At 45.6% G+C, this 23,024-nt stretch overlaps 1 protein-coding gene and 1 long non-coding RNA gene across 5 annotated transcripts in view; one reads left to right on the top strand and one right to left on the bottom strand.

Moving 5' to 3' along the window:
* LOC149124687 (uncharacterized) overlaps positions 1-2,439 on the bottom strand; it is a 49,831-nt gene extending 47,392 nt beyond the window's left edge. The window contains exon 1 of the long non-coding RNA XR_016213456.1: positions 1,474-2,439. This is a non-coding gene — a long non-coding RNA (uncharacterized LOC149124687). The remainder of the gene's footprint in view (positions 1-1,473) is intronic.
* PHC1 (polyhomeotic homolog 1) overlaps positions 386-23,024 on the top strand; it is a 29,343-nt gene continuing 6,704 nt past the window's right edge. The window contains exons 1-10 of one of the 4 annotated variants that reach the window (XM_051850133.3): positions 386-711; positions 4,031-4,188; positions 6,374-6,484; positions 9,766-9,846; positions 10,335-10,484; positions 11,374-11,529; positions 19,055-19,547; positions 20,858-21,636; positions 22,121-22,268; positions 22,527-22,738. In XM_051850133.3, coding sequence (XP_051706093.1) covers positions 4,075-4,188; positions 6,374-6,484; positions 9,766-9,846; positions 10,335-10,484; positions 11,374-11,529; positions 19,055-19,547; positions 20,858-21,636; positions 22,121-22,268; positions 22,527-22,738 — 2,244 coding nt within the window. In that variant the 5' untranslated portion in view covers positions 386-711; positions 4,031-4,074. Of the gene's footprint in view, positions 712-1,189; positions 1,345-4,030; positions 4,189-6,373; positions 6,485-9,765; positions 9,847-10,334; positions 10,485-11,373; positions 11,530-19,054; positions 19,548-20,857; positions 21,637-22,120; positions 22,269-22,526; positions 22,739-23,024 lie in introns of those variants that run through there. The other 3 variants (XM_008259797.5, XM_002712768.6, XM_070049286.2) reach the window with 3 other exon arrangements.

The raw sequence follows: 23,024 nt of genomic DNA, 5'->3' as shown, positions 1-23,024 counted from the left end.
AAAGCACCAGTCCTGGTTATTAAGCCACAAGACAGCCCCCAGCTCCTCTAGAAAGGTTAACCAGGGCGGTAATCTTTGTTTTGTGCACGGATGAAATCTGAGCTGCCTGGCACATGGTAGGTGCTCTATAAATATTTGTTGAACGTTCAAAGTCAGAGAGAATCATTAAAAACGGATAAACTGACACGGAGTGACATGACAAAGGCTGGCCCCGTCCAACGCTGTGTTCCCAAACACAGCCCCATTGTTCTGCATCTCTGTATACCCTGCCCTGTCCCTGGTTCTCGCCGTCCTCCTCCGTGCACACTGAAACCACGACACGGTCGCACCCGCGCACGGAAAGCCCGGGACCTGCAGACTTCAAGGGCACGCAAAGCAAGTTCTATTAGGCTGCAGCTTTTACAAGGCACGTCAGCTCCGAACGGGCTCGCCGTTTCAGCGCAGCGATCTTTCCCGCCTTCTCGGAGTCGAGGCGAGGGATTCGACAATCGACATTCTCTCTCCTCTGCCTCACTTCAAAGTTTCCCTCCGCTTCCTCCCGCGGCCCAGCGCTTGGCCAGGGTCGCTGCCCCGCGCTCCCTCCCGCTCTGCCCACCGTCCCTTTGATCCTTTCTCTCTAGCCCTTATTCCCAGAAGCTCCAGAAAACACCTTCTTTTCTCCCTTTCACGTCACTTCCCTCCCTTCTCCCATCTCCCACTCCTCTCCGAGAGGTGAGTTCCCCACTAGAGGCCAGCACTTTCCTAGTTTCGTCCCTCCCACCGGCAAGCAGGACTCGGAGAGAAAGAAGGGGGGGGGGGGAGAAAGAGGGAGAGAGAAGGAAAAAAAACACACACACACACCACCACAACCCCGGGGCCTGGAGCACGGAGGCCCGGGAGCGGCGTCGTCATGGCAACGGGCGCCGGCAGGAAACGAGGGACTCGCGGGAGGGAGGGGGGAGGAGGGCGCCGAGGGGAGGGGGAGGGACGGGGGAGGGGTCCGGCTGCCCCGGAAGCACCTCCCCGCCAGCCCCCTCCTCCAGCCCGGCCCGCAGCCCCCGGCCTGCAGCCCCCACCCTCTCGGCCGGGCAGGAAGTGACAGGCCCCGAGCGAGCCCCGAGGCCTGGCAGAGCCGCGGCCGGGCCGGCAGCCGGAGCGGCGGGAGGGGCGGGGAGCGGCGGCCGCGCCGGGCACCTCCCACCCCGCCCTCGGCGCCCCCGCCCCTCCAGGAAGGGGAGGAGGCGAGGGGAGCCCGCCGCGGAGGCCCAGCGAGCCCCCCCCTGCCCAGCCTGGCGACTGGGGGGGACCCCGGCCCATGAGGTGGACGCCCCCTCGGAGGACGCGGGTGCCGAGCCAGGCGCGAAGGTAACCGGGCGCCCGCGGGCTGGGGCGGGGGCAGGACCTCTGGGGGTTTGGCCGCGCGGGGCTGCCGCTTCAGCCACCTCGGTGTGTGTAACGCCCCAGGTACCTCCCCCAGTGGCTTTCCCTGCCTACCTCGGGCGCTCGGCTCTGCGGTCCTAAGGCGCTGCCTGTCCCAGTCTTCTCGCTCCTCCTCTCGCTGCGCTGAAGGCTGGCTGTCCGTCACCCCCTTGGCTCATTCATTTCTCCGGCGCTGACTGGGGTCCCTCCACCCGAGCATGCCGTCTAGTTCTCTCCCTGCTGCTCGCGGTCCGCTGGCTTCCTCAGCCTCCAGTTTCTTCTGCGTCCCTCCTTGCCTGTCTCCTGCTAGCCCGTGCACACTTCCCCGCTCCCTTGGGTCAGCGCACTCCCGGCACCCCTGTATCCGCCCCCTGGCCCCGGTGGGTTTCGTTTCGCTTTGGAGCATCCTTCCCATTAAGGCTCTAGGGAGAACCAGGACCCCTGGGCGCCCACTGTCCTGTTCACATTACTTGCATTTCTCTGGCACACTCTGCCTGGAACCAGCCCCGTGTCTTCTACCCCTTCCCGTGCCCCTTCCTTTCTGCAAGGCGAGAATTTCATGCTTGGGGATATTGACTTCCTCCAGTTCTTGACCCAGTAGGTCCAGTACCACCAGGTGCACCTCAGTATCCCTTTCTAGCTCCCTTCCAGAAGTTCCTGCGCCCTCCAGACCTAACCCGCACACCCCCAAATACTACCTTTCCGGAGGACCAGGGCTTAGCTGTTCCGGGCTCCTACTGGGCAGCTTCTCTCTTCTCTTCCAGTTTAATTCTGAAAGTTACAATTCATTGTGCCTGCAAAAGTGTTTGTCTTCATCTGTGTTTACTCCTGCAGTCACAACCCTGGTCACAGATGAATAGATTTATATGCCTCTAATCTAACAACCCTGGTTTTGCTGACAGATGCCCTTAACTTTATCCAGAGACTTTAAGTTCATATCCTTTTCCATTTCTAGTCTATTTCACAATCTGTAAAACAAAACAAAAACCCCAAACTAATGAGCTTTCCATGGGGAGGGGGAGTTTTTTTTTTTTTAACCATTTATGAGCTTTTTCACACATGAAGTAGGAATTACCATCCCCATGGGGGCTCAGTCAGCTAAGTCCAGTAATCTACACAACTATGTGGAACTGCCTCTAATCCTTACCCCCTTTTTCTCTTCACATGCTGATTATGAGGATTCATGGGTCTGTATCTTTAATATTTTGGCAAAAGCTGTGGGGAGAAGGTAGACTGGTGTTGACGCTGATAGGACCGCCCCAGTACACTTTTGGGGTTGTGCACGTGTGTACGCTATTCCTAAATGAAACCGAAGGGATGCGTAGAGTTCTTGGGGGAGAATGCTGTGATCAGATGATAATGGGAATGGACTAATGAGAAATCTTTTCAACTTTGTTGCCACGACTAAGCAGTTTGGTTTTTGTTAATTTGCTTCTTTATTTGTTGGATGCAATCCTTAAGATAAATCCATTCACCCTAATAAAATTGTTGACAGCCCTTAGTAGAAATCCTGATTTGAGGTTTACATTCCTGAACTAAATAGTGCTTTGGTGACCTGGTATTTTTAGTGGCCCAGTGCCTCAGAAGTGGCACATATACCGTGTAAGTTTAGCAAAAGAGAGAGAGAGAGAAAAAAAAAAGAATAAGAAAGTTTATTGTCGTTGGGTGCCCCTCTGGAAGAATATTTCTTCTTGCTTCTCATCTCCTATCTCTTTGCTTGGTTCTCAGCAGTGTTTTCATATTTATCTTCTTGCAGATTTTAGTGTGGTCCCTGAGGGTAAATTCTGACACTTGAGAGAATAAAAAGTTGAATCTTACTTTCTTAAATATTTTCATTGTTGTATATTTAATGTTACATACCATGTATCATTTGTTAAAGTGAGGTGTTAGTATTAGTAGCCTGAGCTGGAACCAAGCAGTAGTTAGTATAAGGGCTGAGGCCAGCTCTACTGCCTTGTAGTTTTGTGACCCTCCAGGAACCATGTGATATCTATCTTAAGTCTCACCTCCGTAATGCGGGGATGAGGAATTCTTACACTGTGTGACACTGCCTTAGTCACAGACTTTTTGGTTTGAAGAAGAAAAATGTACTAGTGTGAAGACTTGATACGTACTAGGGCAGCTTCTTTAACCTCAGAAAATCTCACTTCTGCAGTTGTAGAATGAGGGTGATAATATTTACCATACAGCACTGTGTGAGAGTGCAGGTGAAGTCCCTAGCAACTCCAGTAACTGGCGACCGTTGTTAAGATGATAAGGATGCAAATACAGATAAAAATAAGATGATGGTCAGTTTTAAATGAGAAGATGTTTAACTGTTGAAAAGTGCTGATGGGAATGTAAGGTGGCTTTGGTATTGTCAGGCACCATCTTGATATCCTTCCATTTTATTTATTGACAGCCATGAGAAGACATGTAGGGGTTGTTTCTTTTGAGAAACTGAATAGAAGATGGTGTGGGGAAGATGTGGTTGTAAGAGCATATTGCAGATCTGGGAGTTCTGAGATCAAGGAGATCGTGGGTTATGGAAGAAGAAGATGCTTAGATAATTTACTGTGTTCTTGAATAATGATATGAAATAACAATGGGGATTGAGGTATGAATTTTAATTCTTTACAATGCTTCTGTCCAGGTCTTGAGTCAGAGCGCCACCCTTGGGGACTCTGGAACACTATCATGGAGACCGAGAGCGAGCAGAACTCCAACTCCACCAATGGCAGTTCCAGCTCTGGGGGCAGCTCTCGGCCCCAGATAGCTCAGATGTCCCTGTATGAACGACAAGCAGTGCAGGTGAGGTTCATCTCTGGGGGTGCTGTCATCTGTATTGGCTTGGGGTAGGCAAGGATCTGGAAGATTGTCCATGATTCCTTGCCAGCCGGATGGGGAGAGTTGGATTAGTTAATGACTGAGGTTCTTTCTGGTTCTGAAACTCTTAGATATTTATAAGCAAACAATGAAATTCATTCTTTCAGCTCAGTATTTTTTTTTTTTAATAATGGTCCATCTAGCTAGATTCTAACCATTTTTGTCTTCATAGATCAGGGGTGGGGAACTTCTGACCTGTGGGTCATTCCTGACCTGCAAAATCATTTGATCTGGCCTTGCCAAGGCACATGCAGGCAAGACTCGAAATTCACTAACTCCATAGCAGGCTAAGTTTGAAGTTGATAATTTTGTATGGCCTGTGAGTGATGTTGTAAATATCAGAATGACCCTTGGCAAAAAAAAGTTCCGACTCCTGTGATTGTCAGTTTTTCAGTCTTTGGCCTTTCTTGACTATCATCCTGAGTAGTCGAAGTAGCATAGACCTCTTTACAGACTTAACTTTTAGACAGACAGTAAAATTCTGTGTTTAGAAATGAGGCCTATTTGTTAACAAAATATTTTGATTGTTAGCCTAACAATGCATTTTATAATAGATTTAATTAAGGAATAAGAGTACAGTAATATCTATTTAACAATAAAAGTGCCAGTGTCCTTTTAAAGTATTTATTTTGTTTTATTTTCATCTACTTGAAAGGTAGAATGGCAGAGAGAGAGAGATTTTCTATCTTGTGGTTCACTTCCTAAATGCCCACTTCATCCAGGGCTCAATCATGCTAAAGCCAGGAGCCCCGAACTCCAGCTGAGTCTCCCACATGGGTTCAGGGGTTCAAGCACTTGAGCCATCATCTGTTGCCTTCTAGGATGTGTTAGCAGAAGAAACAGAGTTGGAAGCAGAGCAACTGGGATTCTAACTGGCACTCATATGGGATGTAGGTGTTGCAAGCAAAGCCTAACCCATTGCACCGTAGTGCCTACCTTACAGTATCACGTTCATAAACATGTATTAGCATTATACTGCACATTTTTGAAAATGCCAATTAGTTAAGAATTTATCTGATTGAATGTTTCAGAAGACACTGTTTATGCTCTTTTTTCATTATTTCCAACCCTTTAGGCCTCTTATCACCCTTACTAAATATACCTGGAATATAGTTTTGCTTTGAAAAAAATTAAATTAATTTTTACTTGAGAGGCAGAGAGACCAAGAGACAGAAAAAGCAGAGAGTTCCCATCTGCTTGTTTACTCCCTAGATATCGGCAATTGCCAGAGCTGGGGGCTGAGAAGTCAATTCAGATCTCACTCAGAGTTCAAGACCCCTCATTACTTGAACTGTCACCACTGCTTCTCAGGGTTTGCGTTAGCAGGAAGTTGGAGTCAGGAGCCAGGGCTGGGCATTGAACCGAGGCACTCTGCTGTGGTACGTGAGCAATTTAACTGCTAGGCTGAATACCTGTTTCCATTTTCTTTTCTTTATACTAATCAGCACCCCATTTCTTTTTTTTTAAGGTTTATTTCATTCATTTGAAAGGCAGAGGTACAGAGTGAGAGAGGGAGAGAGAGAATGAGACGTTCTATCTGCTGGTTCACTCCCCAAATGGCTGCAACGGCCACAGCTGGGCCAGGTTAAGCCAGCAGCCAGGAGCTTCATCTGGGTCTCCCACGTGGGTGCGGGGGGCCCAAGAACTTGGGCCGCCATCTGCTGCTTTCCCAGGCATATTAGCAGGGGCTGGATTAGAAGTGGAGCACCCGGGACTTGAACTGGTACCCATATGGGATGCCAGTACTGCAAGCAGCAGCTTAATCCATTACACCACAATGCTAGCCCTACCCCATTTATTTTCAATTTATTTATTTCTCACTATATCGTGTTTTTCTAGGTCACAGGTTGGGAAATAAGAGTTCATGTGAATTGAATTGTGCTATGTTGCTTTTTTTTTTTAACATGAGAATAGATCATAGATTGTTTCTATGGTTTTTAGAGGACTTTATACACATACTGCTTCTAATATAAAAATGCACAAACAAAAGATGTTGATTTAGCCCAGTTTCCAATCTCCTGTGATTTCTGTCCTGCCAATAACTCTCTTCCACATGATTGTAGAGTGAGAGTTGCATGTTCTGAATGTCTCATGGTCTCTCTCCTCCTAGGCTCTGCAGGCACTACAGCGGCAGCCCAATGCGGCGCAGTACTTCCACCAGTTCATGCTCCAGCAGCAGCTCAGTAATGCCCAGCTGCACAGCCTGGCTGCCGTCCAGCAGGTGAGAGGTCAGCAGCCAGCTGGCCCGAGAGGGAGGGGACAAGAACTGTAGGTGGGCCGGGGAGACTCTGGGGCATGCTTTATTCTGTATGCAGTCAGGCTGAGGACAGTCTCCTTTGCCTCTTCCTCCTACAAAGGAGGGGTGGGTCTTAGCCTCTGGGGCTCCAGAAGAGCTGTTGGAGAATCATATTTTAGAGGTAGGGTGGCTCTGAAATACACCTGTTCTGTCCACTGTGTAGCCACTAGCCACCTCTAGCTATTGAGTACTTAAAGTATGGCTAGTCCAAACTGAGGTATGCTACAAGAGTTTAGAATTTGCCATACCTCCTAAACACGTATGATTACTGTGGGCCAGTTAAAAAAAAAGAAAATTTAAACAAAGTGAACGTGAAATAGCAATATCTTTTACTATTACATAAAAACAAATGTTTAATAAACACATTAGTAAATATTAATATCTTAATAAATATTAATATAACCCCAAAGTCTCCTGATTATTCTCTTGTAGCTACAGAGAAAACATTAGAATTACATTCTCCTACTATAATTTATACACACACACACACACACACATATTTAAACTTACTTAGAGGGAGGGAGAGAGACAGACACACAGACAGACACAAGTGGGAGATAAGAGAGAGAACTCCAGTGCTGGTTCACTTCCCTTGTGTTCACAATGATAGGAATGAGTTGGGCTAGGCTGAGCTGAGCTGAGAGCTGGGAACCCAGTTCAGGTCTGTCTCCCATGTGAGTGGCAAGAATCCAATTACTTGAACCATCATCTGCTGCTTTCTAGGATAGGCATTAACAGGAAGCTGGAATTAGGAAATGGAACTGAATATGGCACCCAGGCATTCCCAGTTTGGCATATGGGTATCTTAACTCCTAGGCTAACACCCCGCTCCTAAATATAAATATAAATATCAAAAGAATGACTGGTCCTAATATCTATATATATTTTAAAATATAAAAAAATCAAGAGAATGTTAGGGCAGAAGATGCAGTCTTACTAATTCTATAAGGAAACCTCTACTTGGAAAAGGAAGATCATACTAGTTATACTTATTAATCACTTCTGGTCAGAAACAGGAAACGTTCATAGATCGTTTCACTGAACTGCTATATGTGTTTCCCTCTAAGAAAAACTATCCTAATGAGAGGGCTTTTGGAAAGGTAAAGAAGCAACATACACTTTTCCCTTCTTTCCACTTAAGGAATCACTGTGGTAAACTCAAGTCTTCAACTTTGTTGCATTTTTTTTTTTAAGATTTATTAATTTATATGAAAGGCAGAATTACAGAGAGGCAGAGCGAGAGCGAGAGCAAGAGGTGTTCCACCCACTGGTTCACTCCTCAGTTGGCTGCAATGGCTGGAACTGCAATGATCTGAAGCCAGGAGCTTCTTCCAGGTCTCCCACACGGGTGCAGGGGCCCAAGGACTTGGGCCATCTTCCACTGCTTTCTCAGGCCATAGCAGAGAGCTGTATGGAAAGTGGAGCAGCTGGGACTAGAACTGGTGCCCATATGGGTTCTGGCACTGCAGGCGTTGGCTTTACCTGCTATGTCACAGCGCCTGCCCCTTCAGCTTTGTTTATGAAAATCAGAATAAGTAAAAAAAAAAAAAGTCAAAACAATGATATAGTAATATTAGTTTACATTCCCTCTGGGACAAAGAGTAAGTTTGCTTACTGCTTATTACAAAAGCAGTGTGTCCTCTGAGGTTGGTGTTCTTCTGTTATAAGCTGGTGATGTGTGTGTGTGCAGGAATCCATCTGAGCCCTCCCCATTGCTCCCATGGGACTTGGGGTCCAGGAGAAGTTGATGTAAACTTGATGTTTTTGATACTTGCTCTGCTGTGATTAATAAAGTCCTATGTTTAAGAAAAAAGTTTAATTCAGGTATTTATATCCTGTTAATATATTCTGGAATTTAGAAAAAAATGAATACAAGAAAGGTCACTGATATATTAAACATTATATTGAATAAAAAGATTAGAGTACAAAGTCCTAGAATGAAGAAAAATAAAATATCTCAGTAATTTTTAAATACTTACTGCATGTTGAAATGATACTATTTTAGATCTATTGGGTTAAATAAGATTCATGAATAAAGATGGCAGTTCCCCATAAGACTGCCTGCGCTCACCTCTTGAGTGTGTAGTATCCCTTTGCCTTTCAGTAAATGCTGCTTTTCCTCTCCTGGTTTTATTCTTACACATGGAAACAAGAACCTAGGCTAAGTCTGCTGTAGGTCTCTCTGTAACCGGCTGGGGCTCTTAGTCCCCACACCATAATAAATTTCCTGACCCCCACAACAGGTTTGAGTTCTGGCTCTGAATCCGATTCTAGCTTTCTGCTGATGCATACCCTGCAAGGCAGCAGACCTAGACTGCATTCCAGGCTGTTGATTTCAGCTTGGTTTAACCCTGGTGTTGCAGGCATCTGGAGAGTGAAATAGCATATGGAAGATCTCTGTCTTTTTCTCTGCCTTTAAAACAAATAAAATAAGTAAATAATTTAAAAATTTTTTTAAAAAAGAAAAGATTACTTTAAAAAAGCTACTTTATTTTTGCTTTGTTAAAAATGTGCATTATAGAAAATATATATGTGCCTTACATCATACAAATCCAGACTCATCAACCTAGAAGCAAGAGGGAGCCAGGACAGACAGCAGACCGGTTCCTGACTGCCTAGGAGGGTCACGTTAAGGGTTGCTGGGTTTGCATATATAGTAATGTGAGAGTTACTGGGATAGTGAATATACGTTTCCTGGCTGGTGCCGCGGCTCAATAGGCTAATCCTCTGCCTGCGGCGCCGGCACCCCAGGTTCTAGTCCCGGTTGGGGCGTGGGATTCTGTCCTGGTTGCTCCTCTTCCTGTACAGCTCTCTGCTGTGGCCCGGGAGTGCAGTGGAGGATGGCCCAAGTCCCTGGGCCCTGCACCTGCATGGGAGACCAGGAGAAGCACCTGGCTCCTGGCTTCGGATCAGCACGGTGTGCCGGCCACAGTGGCCACTGGGGGGTGAACCAACGGCAAAGGAAGACCTTTCTCTCTGTCTCTCTCTCTCTCACTGTCCACTCTGCCTATCAAAAAAAAAAAAAAATATATATATATATATATATACACACACACACATACATATACATTTCCTTACTCCAGAGTACAATCTGTCTCTTCTTACCCGAAGTCTCTTTGTGTTTTGTGCCTGTGATTTATTATTGGAAGACTCAGAGTTTTTTCCTTCATGGTCTGCTATTTCTTGTTCGCCTTTCCTTTCCACAGGCCACCATCGCTGCCAGTCGGCAGGCCAGCTCCCCAAACACCAGCACCACCCAGCAGCAGGCTACCACCACCCAGGCCTCAGTGAGTACTGCCTCTCGCACTCAAAGGCTTCTCTTGCTGGGTCTTCGTCCCTGGGCGAAACCACTTTGTTTAGCTGACTTGAGAGAGTTTATTGAGCATCACTAACTGCTCCTGTGTAGAGAATAGTGAAAGGAAGAGTAACCAAGTTGGTTCTGGAGAGGAAGTCTAAGTGGAGAATCCCGGGGAAGAAGGAGATAACAAAGGAAAGGGACGAATCTCTGGACACTGAAGTGAGAAGTGAAATCTGTTCCACTCACTCTTGTTTTCTCAACTGTTAACACTAGTGCTTGGATTTTTTTTTTTAATCTCCCACTTTGATAATCCAGAGTAACTAGGATGACAGTTTTGGGTAAGAAGTCATTAATAATCATTTCCCTCTGACTCCTTGAAAGTGAGATACTCTATCCTTGATAATGTCTCTGAATGTGTCAGTCACGTCTATTTCTTTTTACCCCTCCTAAGCCCTGTTTCCTCTCTGTTCCACACAGATCAATCTGGCCACCACGTCGGCTGCACAGCTCATCAGCCGATCCCAGAGTGTGAGCTCTCCCAGTGCCACCACCTTGACCCAGTCTGTGCTACTGGGGAACACCACCTCCCCACCCCTCAACCAGTCCCAAGCCCAGATGTATCTACGGGTAAGTCCACAGACAGCACGTGTCCCAGGGGCCTGATTTTTTTTGTCACTGGCAAAGATGCAGTTGCACGCTATTTTATTTAACCATAGTTACTCGGATATTCTGAGATAAGCTGATATACTTTCCATGCCTTACTTTCTCTAGAAGTGTTGCTCAGTATTTACAGGTAGCCTACAAGCTGTAGTGAGATTCTAATTTAGAAGATGTTGACTTTAAAGTTTAGCTGAGTTAGTATTAGCTAACCATTAAACCTATGGTTAAGATACACAAATTCTGATTTATTTATTTATTTAAAAGTCAGTTTCACAGAGAGAGAGAGAGAGAGACGTATCTTCTATTCGCTGGTTCACTCCCCAAATGACCACAACATCTGGGGCTGTACCAGGCAGAAGCCAGGAGTCAGGACCTTCTTCCAGATCTCCTAATGGGTGCAGGGACCCACGCATTTGGGCCATCTTCCACTGCTTTCCCAGGCACATTAGCAGGGAGCTGGATCGGAAGTGAGCAGCTGGCATCCACATGGAATGTCAGTCACAGGCGGCGGCCTTACCTGCTATGCCACGTCGTCGGCCCCATCAAGTACACAGATTCTAAGTGTTGCCTCTTAGCCTGTCTATTTACTAGTACTTGTTCTCAAATCTACCATCTGAACTTCTTTGATGTTTGACTCTCTGTTATCAGTCTGTGAGGTTCTCCGTATTCTAGATTTCTTCTGGATGATTCATCACTTATGGAGAATAAGAGGTCCTGGGTTGGTGTGGAAAGGGGCAGGGCTTAGCTGTTTAATATCCTTTGTTTATTTTGTGTTGTGGTCCTTCCCTTCCATTTCTTCTGTCTTTTCTTTTCCTCTTTTCCTCTCTGCTCTTCCTCTTCCTCCTCTCCTTGCCAGCCACAGCTGGGAAACCTGTTGCAGGTAAACCGGACCCTGGGCCGGAATGTGCCTCTAGCCTCCCAACTCATCCTGATGCCTAATGGGGCAGTGGCTGCAGTCCAGCAGGAGGTGCCATCTGCTCAGTCTCCCGGAGTCCATGCAGATGCCGATCAGGTCAGTGGCAACCACGTTACCTGTGGATGGACACTGGGGAGGATGAAGGGGATGACCACGCACCGGGGTCCATCCTTCTGTCTGTTAGCACTTTCCAGAATTCTTATTTTTTGTGTTTTCCCTTCCATTAATTGCCATGAAACTTGAACTTTTGAGTTGATTTGAGTTAGAAAGGGAGGTAGATTGCCTGAAAATAGCCTTGTGGAACTGGAAAGTCTTATTCTCGGTACAGGGTAAATTTCCTGACCATCCTTTTAGTCCTCTGTGGCTCAGTTTTTATCAGGGAGTCTTAATTCTCTCTCTCAGTGCCGTCTCCTGAAGGTAAGGGATGGCCCAGGGAATTCTGTTTTTAGGTTTGAAGCTGATCTGGCTGAGTTGCCAGAACAATGTTTGATTCCCTCTGCTTAATTCTAGTTCTCAACTTTCGGTCTCCTCTTCCTGTTCACTGTTTTTCCCAGTGAAAGTCTCAGTCACCATTACTTCCCATGACTTATTTCCAAAATATGTGTTTTAATTTTTAGCTTTGTATATATAGATCTTACAGTATCAAAATTATCTCATCCTTTTAATCTTACCAGAGAGCAAGTAAATGTCAAGCTCTTTCTGTTGATGTGCTCAGATAGTTCTAGAAGTTTTGGAGGATTGAAAAGAAATGTGAGTCAAATCTTTAAAGAGCTTAAGGAACAAAAGTGCTTAACTGGTACCAGCTTTGGGCAACACAAGAGGTTAGAGAAGAGTTGGCTGTATTACTCTGCAGGATAATTGACAAGAGTTTTGAAGGATGTATAGAATTTCATTTGGAGTAAGAAGAGAATTGGAGAGAATAGCAAGTGTAAGGTCACCATTCATTTGTGTCAATATGAGTGTGCGTGGTGGTCAGGGATGAGAGGGTGGATAAACTGAAGGTAATGGGCCTGATTGTAGAGGAGGTCATTGCTAGGGAGGAGCCCAAAAGGCATATAAATGAGTTTTAGGGACCATTACTGGCTGTTGAACAGTAGTTTCATAGAATAAGGAAAGTACTTCAGAAACAATCATCTAGGAACTTATTCCTGATTGGAGAGCTTGTTCAGAGACCTCTGGGGTCATCTGATGATAAGGGAAGACCTTTGTTTTAGACAATATGGTTGTAGTGAGGTTGCTCCTGCTTCATATCCTTTTCTTTCCTTTATCCATCTCTTCATCATATGTTTGAGTATTGGTTTGTGGGACAGAGAGTAGTGGTTAAAGGCATGCATCTGATGTTTGGGTCAGATTCCAGCTTCACTTCTTACTGTATGATCTTGGGCATCTGTACAGTGGATAGTACAATATACCTACCTCAGGGTATGTTGTGAGGACTGAATGCGTTGATGTTGTAACTGCTTGAACAGTGCCTGGACATAATGAGTGTTTGAGAGTGTTAATTTTATTATTAATGTATCAGACATTCTTTGGCCTTGGATGCCCAAGAAAGTCATGGTTGTTACATTTATGGCAATTGTGGGCCATAAATGAAGCTCTAGACATTTAACAAATAGTTGCCTGAGTGGTATAACAATTACCTAATTAGAAAATACTAGGTGCTGTAGGAGGTGACATTTAATCTGGGCCTGTAGGAGTTAGCCAGGTAAAGACGCAGCAGAGTGTTAAAGGCAGTCAAACACTGTGTCCAAAGGCTCCGAGGAGGATAGGAGCTTGATTGGTTTGAGTAATTAAAGAAGGCATGTTTCCCAGAGTTTGGCAGAGTGAGAGGAACCTCATCTTGAAGGGTCTCAGAGGCTGTGTTTAGGATTTGGGGCTTATGTACAGGACAATGGGGAGCTATAGAAGGTTTTTAAAAAGGGAAGTGATGTGCAGAGGTTTGTGTGTTTTGTTTTTTAAAGACCCTGCTGACTCCCCTGTGCAGATTAAATGGAAGTGGGTGAGTGCAGGTTTGGGAGAATAACTGTTCTACAACAGTTTAGAAGGAAGAGAGTGTTTGGATTGATAGAAATGTATAGATTTGAGAATAACTTAGAAGCATCATTGAAGGGGGAATTGAGGGAGATGCCAGATGAGACCTGAGATCAGACACTGCAGAGGGGTGACTGGTGGTGCCGTTTATAAGGTGATGAACGATGGAGTGAAGTTCTGTTGTGGATGTGCAGACTTAGAAGTACACGTGAGTCACACATGAGGAGATGTGAACATAGCAGAAGTCAAGGGCATTTTTAGAATTGCTGAGGAAGATGATAAGGATTGAAGAAAGCATTTAAAGTGGAACCCTGAGGGTTAGGATGAGCCCTGAGAAGAGCAGTTGAGGGTTGGGTGGAGGGTGGGGGACTGACAAAGGGGAGTGCACAACAGTGACAGCGAGATGGGAGAATGGAGAATCCAGATTGGGTAGTATCTTGAAGACCAGTGGACAGAGTATTAAAAGACATGTGTGTGGAAGGGGGCGTACTCATCTCTTGAATATAGTACAGAGGGAAAGAAGGATGGACGTATTGGTAACAGAGGGAGCGCTGCTTCAGTAGGGTGGGGGTTGAATCCAGAATAGTATGAGTATGACAGATGGGAACAGTTACGAGCTCATCAGTCACAGGGAAGCAGGGTAAAGCTGGTGGAGGGGGCTGTGATGGGAGGGAGGGAGAGGCTGAGGAGCCAAGGGACAGGGACAGGATGGGCTTCTTGAGGAGGCAGGAGCACATGGGGCCCTGAGCGTCGGGAAGGATCGTCTTTGACTGGAGAAAGGATGGAAGGGAAGGGAGGGAGGTGATGGGGTCAGGCAAACGTGTAGACTTGGTGGTGGAACTCATGAAAGAATGCACGTAGAATAGTTCCTGTTTTCTTTGTAGAGGTGAAGAGTGTGAGGAGAGAGACAGAAGGTGATGCTGAGTATAGGGAGAGTAGGAAAGTTGAAATAGCCATCGTGGACAGGGAGCTGATTAGAAAAGCTGTAGTTTCCAGATAATATTATGTGCTCCAGCACCCAGTCCTGATGATTCTTGTACCTAACTCTCATGAGCTGCCCTTGCTCTTTCTGCTGGTGCCTGAGTTCAGGTTCTTAATATTTTCACTTGGATTATGGGAATGGTTTTCTAAAAGGTCTTGAATTCAGCCTTCCCTCCTTGTCATCCTTTTCCACGTTATTTTCAGGATAATTATTTAAAAAAAAAAAAAAAAGCCATTTGCAAAGCTGAGTGACACAGAAGAAGGGAGAGATAGAGAACTTCTGTTCCCTAGTTCACTGCCCAAATGGCTGCAGTGGCGCAGGCTGGGCCAGGCTGAAGCCACAGGCCAGGAACTCCATCTTTGTTTCCCATGTGGGTGGCAGGGGCTCAGGTGCTTGGGGCACCTTCTGCTGACTTCCCAGGTGCATTAGCAAGAAGCTGCATCAGAAATGGAGCAGCCAGGACTGTAACCAGCACTCTGATATGGGATGCCAGCATTACAAGCGGCAGCTTAAATTGCTGAACCACAACAGCAGCCCCAGGATATTTTTAAATGAGAAAATATGTCATTACTAATATTTTAAATTGTATTTCTGGTATACAGAATTTGACCATCATCTTTAGCTCATGACAGTCATCATTGATGTATTCATGACCCACCTTTATTTATTTACTTGGTGGCTTTTTAATAATGTGGTAAGCAATCCCCAGATCCATTCACTGACTGCCATTACTCAGTGGTAATGATTATTGTAGCTTTATCCTTCCCCTTGTTCCCTTTTTATACAGGTTTATTACATCTCTCACTTTCTATTTTTTTAAAGATTTATTTTAAAAATTTATTTTACTTGAAAGTCACAGTTACACACAGAGAGAGGAGAGGCAGAGAGAGAGAGAGAGAGGTCTTCCATCTGCTGGTTCACTCCCCAGATGGCTGCAACAGCTGGAGCTGGGCTGATCTGAAGCCAGGAGCCAGGAGCTTATTCCGTGTCTCCTACGTAGGTGCAGGGGCCCAAGGACTTGGGCCATCTTCCACTGCCTTTCCAGGCCATAGCAGAGAGCTGGATTGGAAGTGGAGCAGCTGGGTCTCGAACCGGCGCCCATATGGGATTCCTGCACTGCAGGCAGCGGCTTTACCTGCTACACCACAGCGCTGGACCCTTATTTACTTATTTAAAAGTGAGGGTTACCAGAGAGAGGAAGAAAGACAGGGAGAGAGAAAGAGAGAGAGAAAGAGAGATTGAGATTTTCCATCTGCTGGTTCACTCCCCAGATAGCCTCAACAGCTGGGGCTGGGCCAGGCCAAAGCTTCTTCCTGATCTCCTACATAGGTGCACTCAGGCCATTCTCCATTGCTTTCCCAGGCGTGTTAGCAGGAAGCTGGATCAGAAGTGGTGCAGCTGTGTCATAAACCGGTGCCCATGTGGGATGCCACACTGGCAGCAGCCTTACCTGCTATGCCAGAACACTGGCTCTGACTATATATTTCTGAAATGTACTTTTATTATGGAAAATGTTAAATACACAAAAAGAAAAAAAAATAGGAATCCCTATGTACCTACCATGGTGCTCTTAATAATTATCAATTATATGTAATTAACACACAATTATTCTTAGATGTTTAAAGTTAACTGAAAAGTGATCTCTGTTATATATAAGAGTGGGAATAAGAGAGGGAGGGGATGTACAACTTGGGACATGCTCAAGCTGACTTGCCCCAAGTGGTGGAGTTAGAAATGTGCCAGGGGATTCCAATACAGTCCCATCAAGGTGGCATGTACCAATGCCACCTCACTAGTCCAAGTAATCAATTTCAGGTCACAATAGACCATAATGATAGGTCTAAGAGTCAAAGGGATCATATAAACAAGACTAGTGTCTGTAATACTAACTGATAGAATAAAAAAGGGAGAGAATGATCCAACATGGGAAGTGGGATACACAGCAGACTCATAGAATGGCAGTTGTCCTAAACAGCACTCTGGCTTCAGAATCAGCCCTTAAGGCATTCGGATCTGGCTGAAGAGCCCATGAGATTACTTTAGGCATGGAAAGCCAAGACACTCTGCCAAAAAAAAAAAAAAAAAACCTAAATGAAAGATCTCTGTGAGTGAGATCCCAGCGGAAAGAATGGGCCATCAAAGAAGGAGGTACCTTTCTCTGAAGGGAGGAGAGAACTTCCACTTTGACTATGGCCTTGTCAAAATAAGATCAAAGTTGGCGAGCTCAGGGGGCTTCCATGGCCTTGGCAACTCATGACTAGAGCCTGGGGAGATTGCTGATGCCTTAAACAAGAGTGTCAGATTGTTAAGTCAACAACAGGAGTCACTGTGCACTTACTCCCCATGTAGGATCTCTGTCCTTAATGTGTAGTTCAATGTGAATTAATGATGTGACTAGGGCTCAAACAGTATTTGTCACTTTGTGTTCTGTGTGGGGGAAAACTGATGAAATCTTTACTTAATATATACTAAATTGATCTTCTGTATATAAAGATAATCAAGAATGAATCTTGATGTGAATGGAATGGGAGAGGGAGCGGGAGATGGGAGGGTTGCGGGTGGGAGGGAAGTTATGGAGGGGGAAAAGCCATTGTAATCCATAAACTGTACTTTAGAAATTTATATCTACTAAATAAAAGTTAAAAAAAATTATCAATTCATGGCCAGTCTATTTGGGCCCTTCCCCCTCTGGCCATGGATTACTTTGAAACAAATCGCAGATACCATATGTATTTTTATGTGTATTAGATTTAAAAGGTATTTGTTCTATATGTAATCATTTTGAGATGCTTTCTTTTTGTTATGTATTTTACCTGAAATGCAGAGAAACAGAGAGATATTCCATCTATTGGTTTACTCCCCAGATGCCTACAATATAGTCAGGGCTGGGCCAGGCTGAAGCTGGGAGTCTGGAACTCCATCCAGGTCTCCCATATGGGTGGCAGGAGCCCAAGCACTTGGGCCATCATACCCTGCTTCTCAGAATGCACTAGCAGGAAGCTGGATAAGTAATGAAGGAGCTGGGACTCAATCCAAGGTACTTCGGTATGGGATACAGACAGCTTAACCCACTGGGCCCACCCTGAGAATAAGATTAAATTTTTTGCCATAGTCATTATAATTAATTAATTTCTATGTAATCTGTTGTGTGAACAAACTACTGTTTATTCATTTTCTGTTCTGTAGGTGGTCATTCTAGTGTTTCCAAGCCTTTGTCACTGTGAGTAATGGTGCTGTGAACACTTCCTGTACACGCCTCAGGTTATACGTGGCAAGAGATTGTCGTGTGGAATTCTCGGTTAGAGGATGTGTGTGAATGTTCAACCTCAGGATGTGATGGCAAATTTTCTCCCCATGCTTCCATCAGAAATATTTAAAAAGGGGCCTGGGTTGTGGTGCAACGGGTTGGACTGCCACCTGCAACGCTGGCATCTCATGTGAGCGCTAGTTTAGGTCTTGGCTGGTCCACTTCCAATTCAGTTCCCTGCTGATGTGCCTGGGAAAGCAAGTACTTTGGTCTCTGCCCCCCCATGTGGGAAACCTGGATGGAGTTTCAGACTCCTGGCTTTAGCCTGGCACAGCCCTGGCCATTGTGTCTATCTGGGGAGTGAACCAGCAGATGGAAGATCTCAACTCTCTCCATCTCTCCTTCTCTCTGTAACTCTGCCTTTCAAATACAAAGAAAAAGGAAATATATAAAAAATAGTTTTAACTATACTAATGCTCTTCAAGGCTTAAATAGTCAGTTAGACAGACTTCATTCCTTGTCTCTATAATTTGGAGTACTATGTGCCAGACCCTGCTAGATGCTGGGAACATAAAAGTAAATAAAAAGATAAACTTGCTGTTTAGTTTCACATTCAGACTCTCCTTAACATACCAGGCCCTTGATGATCTAGCACCTTTCTATCTGCCTAGCCTCAACCTGCCTTCCTAGCTTCATCTATTTCTACCCTCTATAACCATCCAGAAATGCAGAGAAATACTTACAGTTCTAAACATGCTATTCTCTTTCTTGGTTCTGTGGCCTTGTGTCTTAAAATCCTCACCTTCACTGATACTACTGAGGCTCTGATCAGACTTGACTTGTTTCAGGAAGTTTTCCTAGATCTCCTCAGTCTGACTTGCTCTCTCTTCTCTGTATCTATGCATTTGGCCACGTCATAATTGGTGATTTTCTCGTCTTTTCTGATAGAAAGTGTAGGGACTGTTCCTTTCATCCCTGCATTCTCAGTGTGCAGTGAGGTTTGCAGAGCGCAGGTAGGTGTCTGGTAGATGTTGAATGAATGGAGAGGAAAGGGAAAATTGAAGAGACAGTAAAGGGAATAAATAACCAAATTTGGTGATAGGCTTAGTAGTGAAAAAAGAAAACTGAAAAATCAGGTATGACTCCTGATATATCCTCTCTGGGTAACTGGAGGCCTTTAATATATTTTGTATAGGTGGGGATTTGAGTTGAGGTAGGTTGTGTGATAAGACACTGTAGCCATGTTTGCTGCTTTGAGAAATTCAGTCTAATAATCTTACAGAAATCTAATAATCGTACAGAAATCTAGCCTTAATGCCTCCAGTCTGCCTTTTCTCAATCCATTTTTTCTTGTTTTTCAGGTTCAGAACTTGGCAGTGAGGAACCAGCAGACCTCAGCCCAAGGACCCCAGATGCAAGGCTCCACTCAGAAGGCCATTCCTCCCGGAGCCTCCCCTGTCTCTAGCCTCTCCCAGGCCTCTAACCAGGCCTTGGCTGTGGCACAGGCCTCGTCTGGGGCCTCAGGCCAGTCCCTCAACCTTAGTCAAGCTGGTGGAGGCAGTGGGAGTAGCATGCCAGGGTCCTTGGGTCCAGGTGGAGGTGGCCAGGCGCCTGCAGGTTTGGGTCCATTGCCCTCCTCCGGAATGGGTGGTGGAAGCTGTCCCAGGAAGGGCACAGGAGTGGTGCAGCCCTTGCCTGCAGCCCAAACAGTGACTGTGAGCCAAGGCAGCCAGACAGAGGCAGAAACTGCAGCGGCCAAGAAGGCAGAAGCAGACGGGAGTGGTCAGCAGAACGTAGGCATGAACCTGACACGGACAGCTACACCTGCTCCCAGTCAGACACTTATTAGCTCAGGTAAGCTGTTACCACTCCTAAAGTCACAGTTCTCTCAAAACTTGTGTGAAGTCTTTGTAGTACATTGCTTTGGTTTTTTTGTTTTGTTTTTCTGTTTCTCTTGGCCATGAAGCATTGGAAGGAGAGAGAGTTCCATCAGCTTTCCTTGAACATGGTTCAGGGATAGGAGGATAGGTAACAGATGCAGATCTCCACTGTTCCCACTGGGCCCTAGGCAGCCTACAAATTGCCTTGTCTACCTTCTTAGGTAGACCTGACCTCATAGAATTATCTTGGAAAATCAGATTCTGGTCTTCATGCTACTTAAAATTTAGTATAACAGGTGAATTCTCATTCTGTGTTTAATGGTAGTCAGTACAGTGTAAAGCAGATATGGTATAAATGCCCTAGAGCACTAAAGATTAGCAAATAGAGCCATGGTTTAATATAGTGAACTTGTGCTCATCAGTATCAATGGTAAGGGATAGTAAAGAATAAATAGAATAGTAACCCTGAATAGTTGATCCTTGTTTTCAGTCTGTGGGTAAGATATAGTTAGGCACGAGTAGCTTACTTGGTGTTGTTTGTGGTCTTTGTTTCTAGCACCTTAGCTGTTGATGTATTTGGATAATTTGCTCACAATAAATTAAGAATTAGTTATTACTAATCCTTGGTATTTACTTACTCTGGCAGTTGTAGTTCCAGAGTGCTTTCATTTCATACAATTTGTGTGTGTTCTCTGGACAGTCTGGTAAAATATAGAGAGGTAGAGGTTGTCACCCAGGTAACAGGGGAGGACACTGAGGAAGCTCGGGGCTAGAGCTGCTGCTGACTCTGGAGTTTCTCAGGTGGTGACCTAACAGGTAAGTTGTTAACAATCAAGGCATTTGTGGAAGAAGTTGATTACCTCTAACTCTAGGACCTTTCTTCATTGAATAGTAAGTGATTCTTGTGTGTCAGGCACGGAGCTGGGTTCTAGGGAAGGCAAAAGGAATAAAACCTGGACTCAGCCTTTGTGAAATTCCAAGTCTTAATAATCATGCAGAGCGGGGAGAGGCCAGGAATTCTCTTTCGCTAAGTACAGCTTTAAAAGATAGGATATTTAAGTGTAGCAAAGAAAATAAACATAAGAAATTACTGAGGATTATTAAATGATTGAGAAAGGGAGTTCTTTCTTTGAGGTCTTTGAAGACAAGAGACTAGAGGTAGCTGGTAATGCCTGACTCAGCGGCAAGAGTTTGGATGAGGTGCAGCTTAAATTTACTTTTAATTAAGAGTGATTCTTTCCTGCACTTTTTTCTCTTGGTTCCCTCCTGGGGTTGTTCCTACAGCCACGTACACGCAGATCCAGCCCCACTCACTGATTCAGCAGCAGCAGCAGATCCACCTGCAGCAGAAGCAGGTGGTGATCCAGCAGCAGATTGCCATTCACCACCAGCAGCAGTTCCAGCACCGCCAGTCCCAGCTCCTGCACACAGCGACACACCTCCAGCTGGCCCAGCAGCAGCAGCAGCAGCAGCAACAGCAGCAGCAGCAGCAAACCACAACCCTCACTGCCCCCCAGCCACCACAGGTCCCACCTACTCAGCAGGTCCCCCCTTCTCAGTCCCAGCAACAAGCCCAAACCCTTGTTGTTCAACCGATGCTTCAGTCCTCACCGCTGTCCCTCCCACCTGACCCAGCCCCTAAGCCACCCATTCCCATCCAGTCCAAACCACCTGCAGCACCTATCAAACCTCCTCAGTTGGGGGCTGCTAAGATGTCAGCTACCCAACAACCACCCCCCCATATCCCTGTGCAAGTTGTGGGCACCCGGCAGCCAGGTACAGCCCAGGCACAGGCTTTGGGGTTGGCACAGCTGGCAGCTGCTGTGCCTACTTCTCGGGGGATGCCAGGTGCAGTGCAGCCTGGTCAAACCCACTTGGCCTCCTCGCCACCTTCATCCCAGGCTCCTGGTGCACTGCAGGAGTGCCCTCCTACATTGGCCCCTGGGATGACCCTTGCTCCTGTGCAAGGGACAGCACATGTGGTAAAGGGTGGTGCTACTACCACCTCACCTGTTGTAGCCCAGGTCCCTGCTGCCTTCTACATGCAGTCTGTGCACCTGCCGGTAAGTGATGTCCGAGGATTTGAAGGGACTGTCACCTGTGAGAGTGGACCTGGGACTAGTGGAAATAGAGTTTATATAGAGGAGTAAAGAATGGAGGTTATTACTGGTATTTGCTCCTTTTATACGAGAGAGATGTTAACAAATATAACACCTGAACTTCATACTCCTAAATGTGTTGGTGAAATCATTCTGGGCTTTTGTATGTGTACTGTTACCTCAAAGTACTGTTAACCAAATCAGTCTCTGGAGAAACAACACTTCTTGGTTGGTCCATATTCAAGGACTGAATAACACTTCATTTTCCTTTGTCCTCGTAGAGAAATTAGAACTTCTTGGGGATGGTGAGGAATTTTAGTATACCATGTGAGGAATACAAATTGGGGAGTCTAAAACTAAGACAGTTTTCTGTGAAACTATGGGAGTAATTGTGGTCCCTTATAATCTTTCCCTTCCAAGTCTTAGTTTCTTTCCTGTTCACAAACAGGGTAAACCTCAGACGTTGTCTGTTAAACGCAAGGCTGAGTCTGAGGAGGAGAGAGACGATGTGTCCACACTGGGTTCAATACTTCCCGCCAAGGCATCTCCAGCCGCAGAGAGCCCAAAGATCATGGAGGAGAAGAGCAATCTTGGAGGTGAGTAAATGACTTCTAAAATGCTGTTGGAGTGCACTGAGAATAGATACATGTTCTGAAAGAGCTAAAAGATAAATCTGGCTGGATAGAAAATGGGCCTGAACGTGGTGCACTATTGAGAAAACCCACATACGAGTCATTCAGGTGAATGATGGATGAATATGTATGTGGTAGGAGAACAGGCTGGTTCAGCTAATAGATGGGTCATTTATGCTATCCTATATCTGTTCTTAATCTGCATTTTTTTTTTTTCTCCAGAGAAAGCTGAACCAGTGGCCAATGTGAATGCTAACACCCCAAGCAGTGAACTAGTAGCCTTGACCCCTACCCCATCAGCACCACCTCCTACGCTTGCCATGGTCTCCAGACAAATGGGTGACTCAAAACCCCCACAGGCCATTGTGAAACCTCAGATTCTCACGCACATCATTGAAGGCTTTGTTATCCAGGAAGGAGCAGAACCTTTCCCGGTGAGAGCTGCGCCATAGGTGGGACTGTCCAATGGGGCTTGGTCTGATGGCTGTCTTTTTTAACTCCCCCAGGGCACAACTGTTTAATTATATAGAGTGGTTCAGTTGTGTTTGTTAAGTTAGGAAAGGAAAAGGAAACTGGACTAGAAAATGGAGAAGAGGAGAAGAAAAGGAAGAAAGTAACCTTTAAAGCTGTAATTTTTAGTTAAACAAACTAGATTGTTTTATATTAAAGAAAATTACAGTAGAGAAGTTAAGGGACTTTTTCTAGGTTCTGAGTTGCAAA

The sequence above is a fragment of the Oryctolagus cuniculus genome, chromosome 9, assembly GCF_051225735.1.
Source record: "Oryctolagus cuniculus isolate XC-2025 breed Fujian yellow rabbit chromosome 9, ASM5122573v1, whole genome shotgun sequence".
NCBI classification, from domain to species: Eukaryota; Metazoa; Chordata; class Mammalia; order Lagomorpha; family Leporidae; genus Oryctolagus; species Oryctolagus cuniculus.
This window is presented reverse-complemented; position numbering and strand designations above follow the sequence as displayed.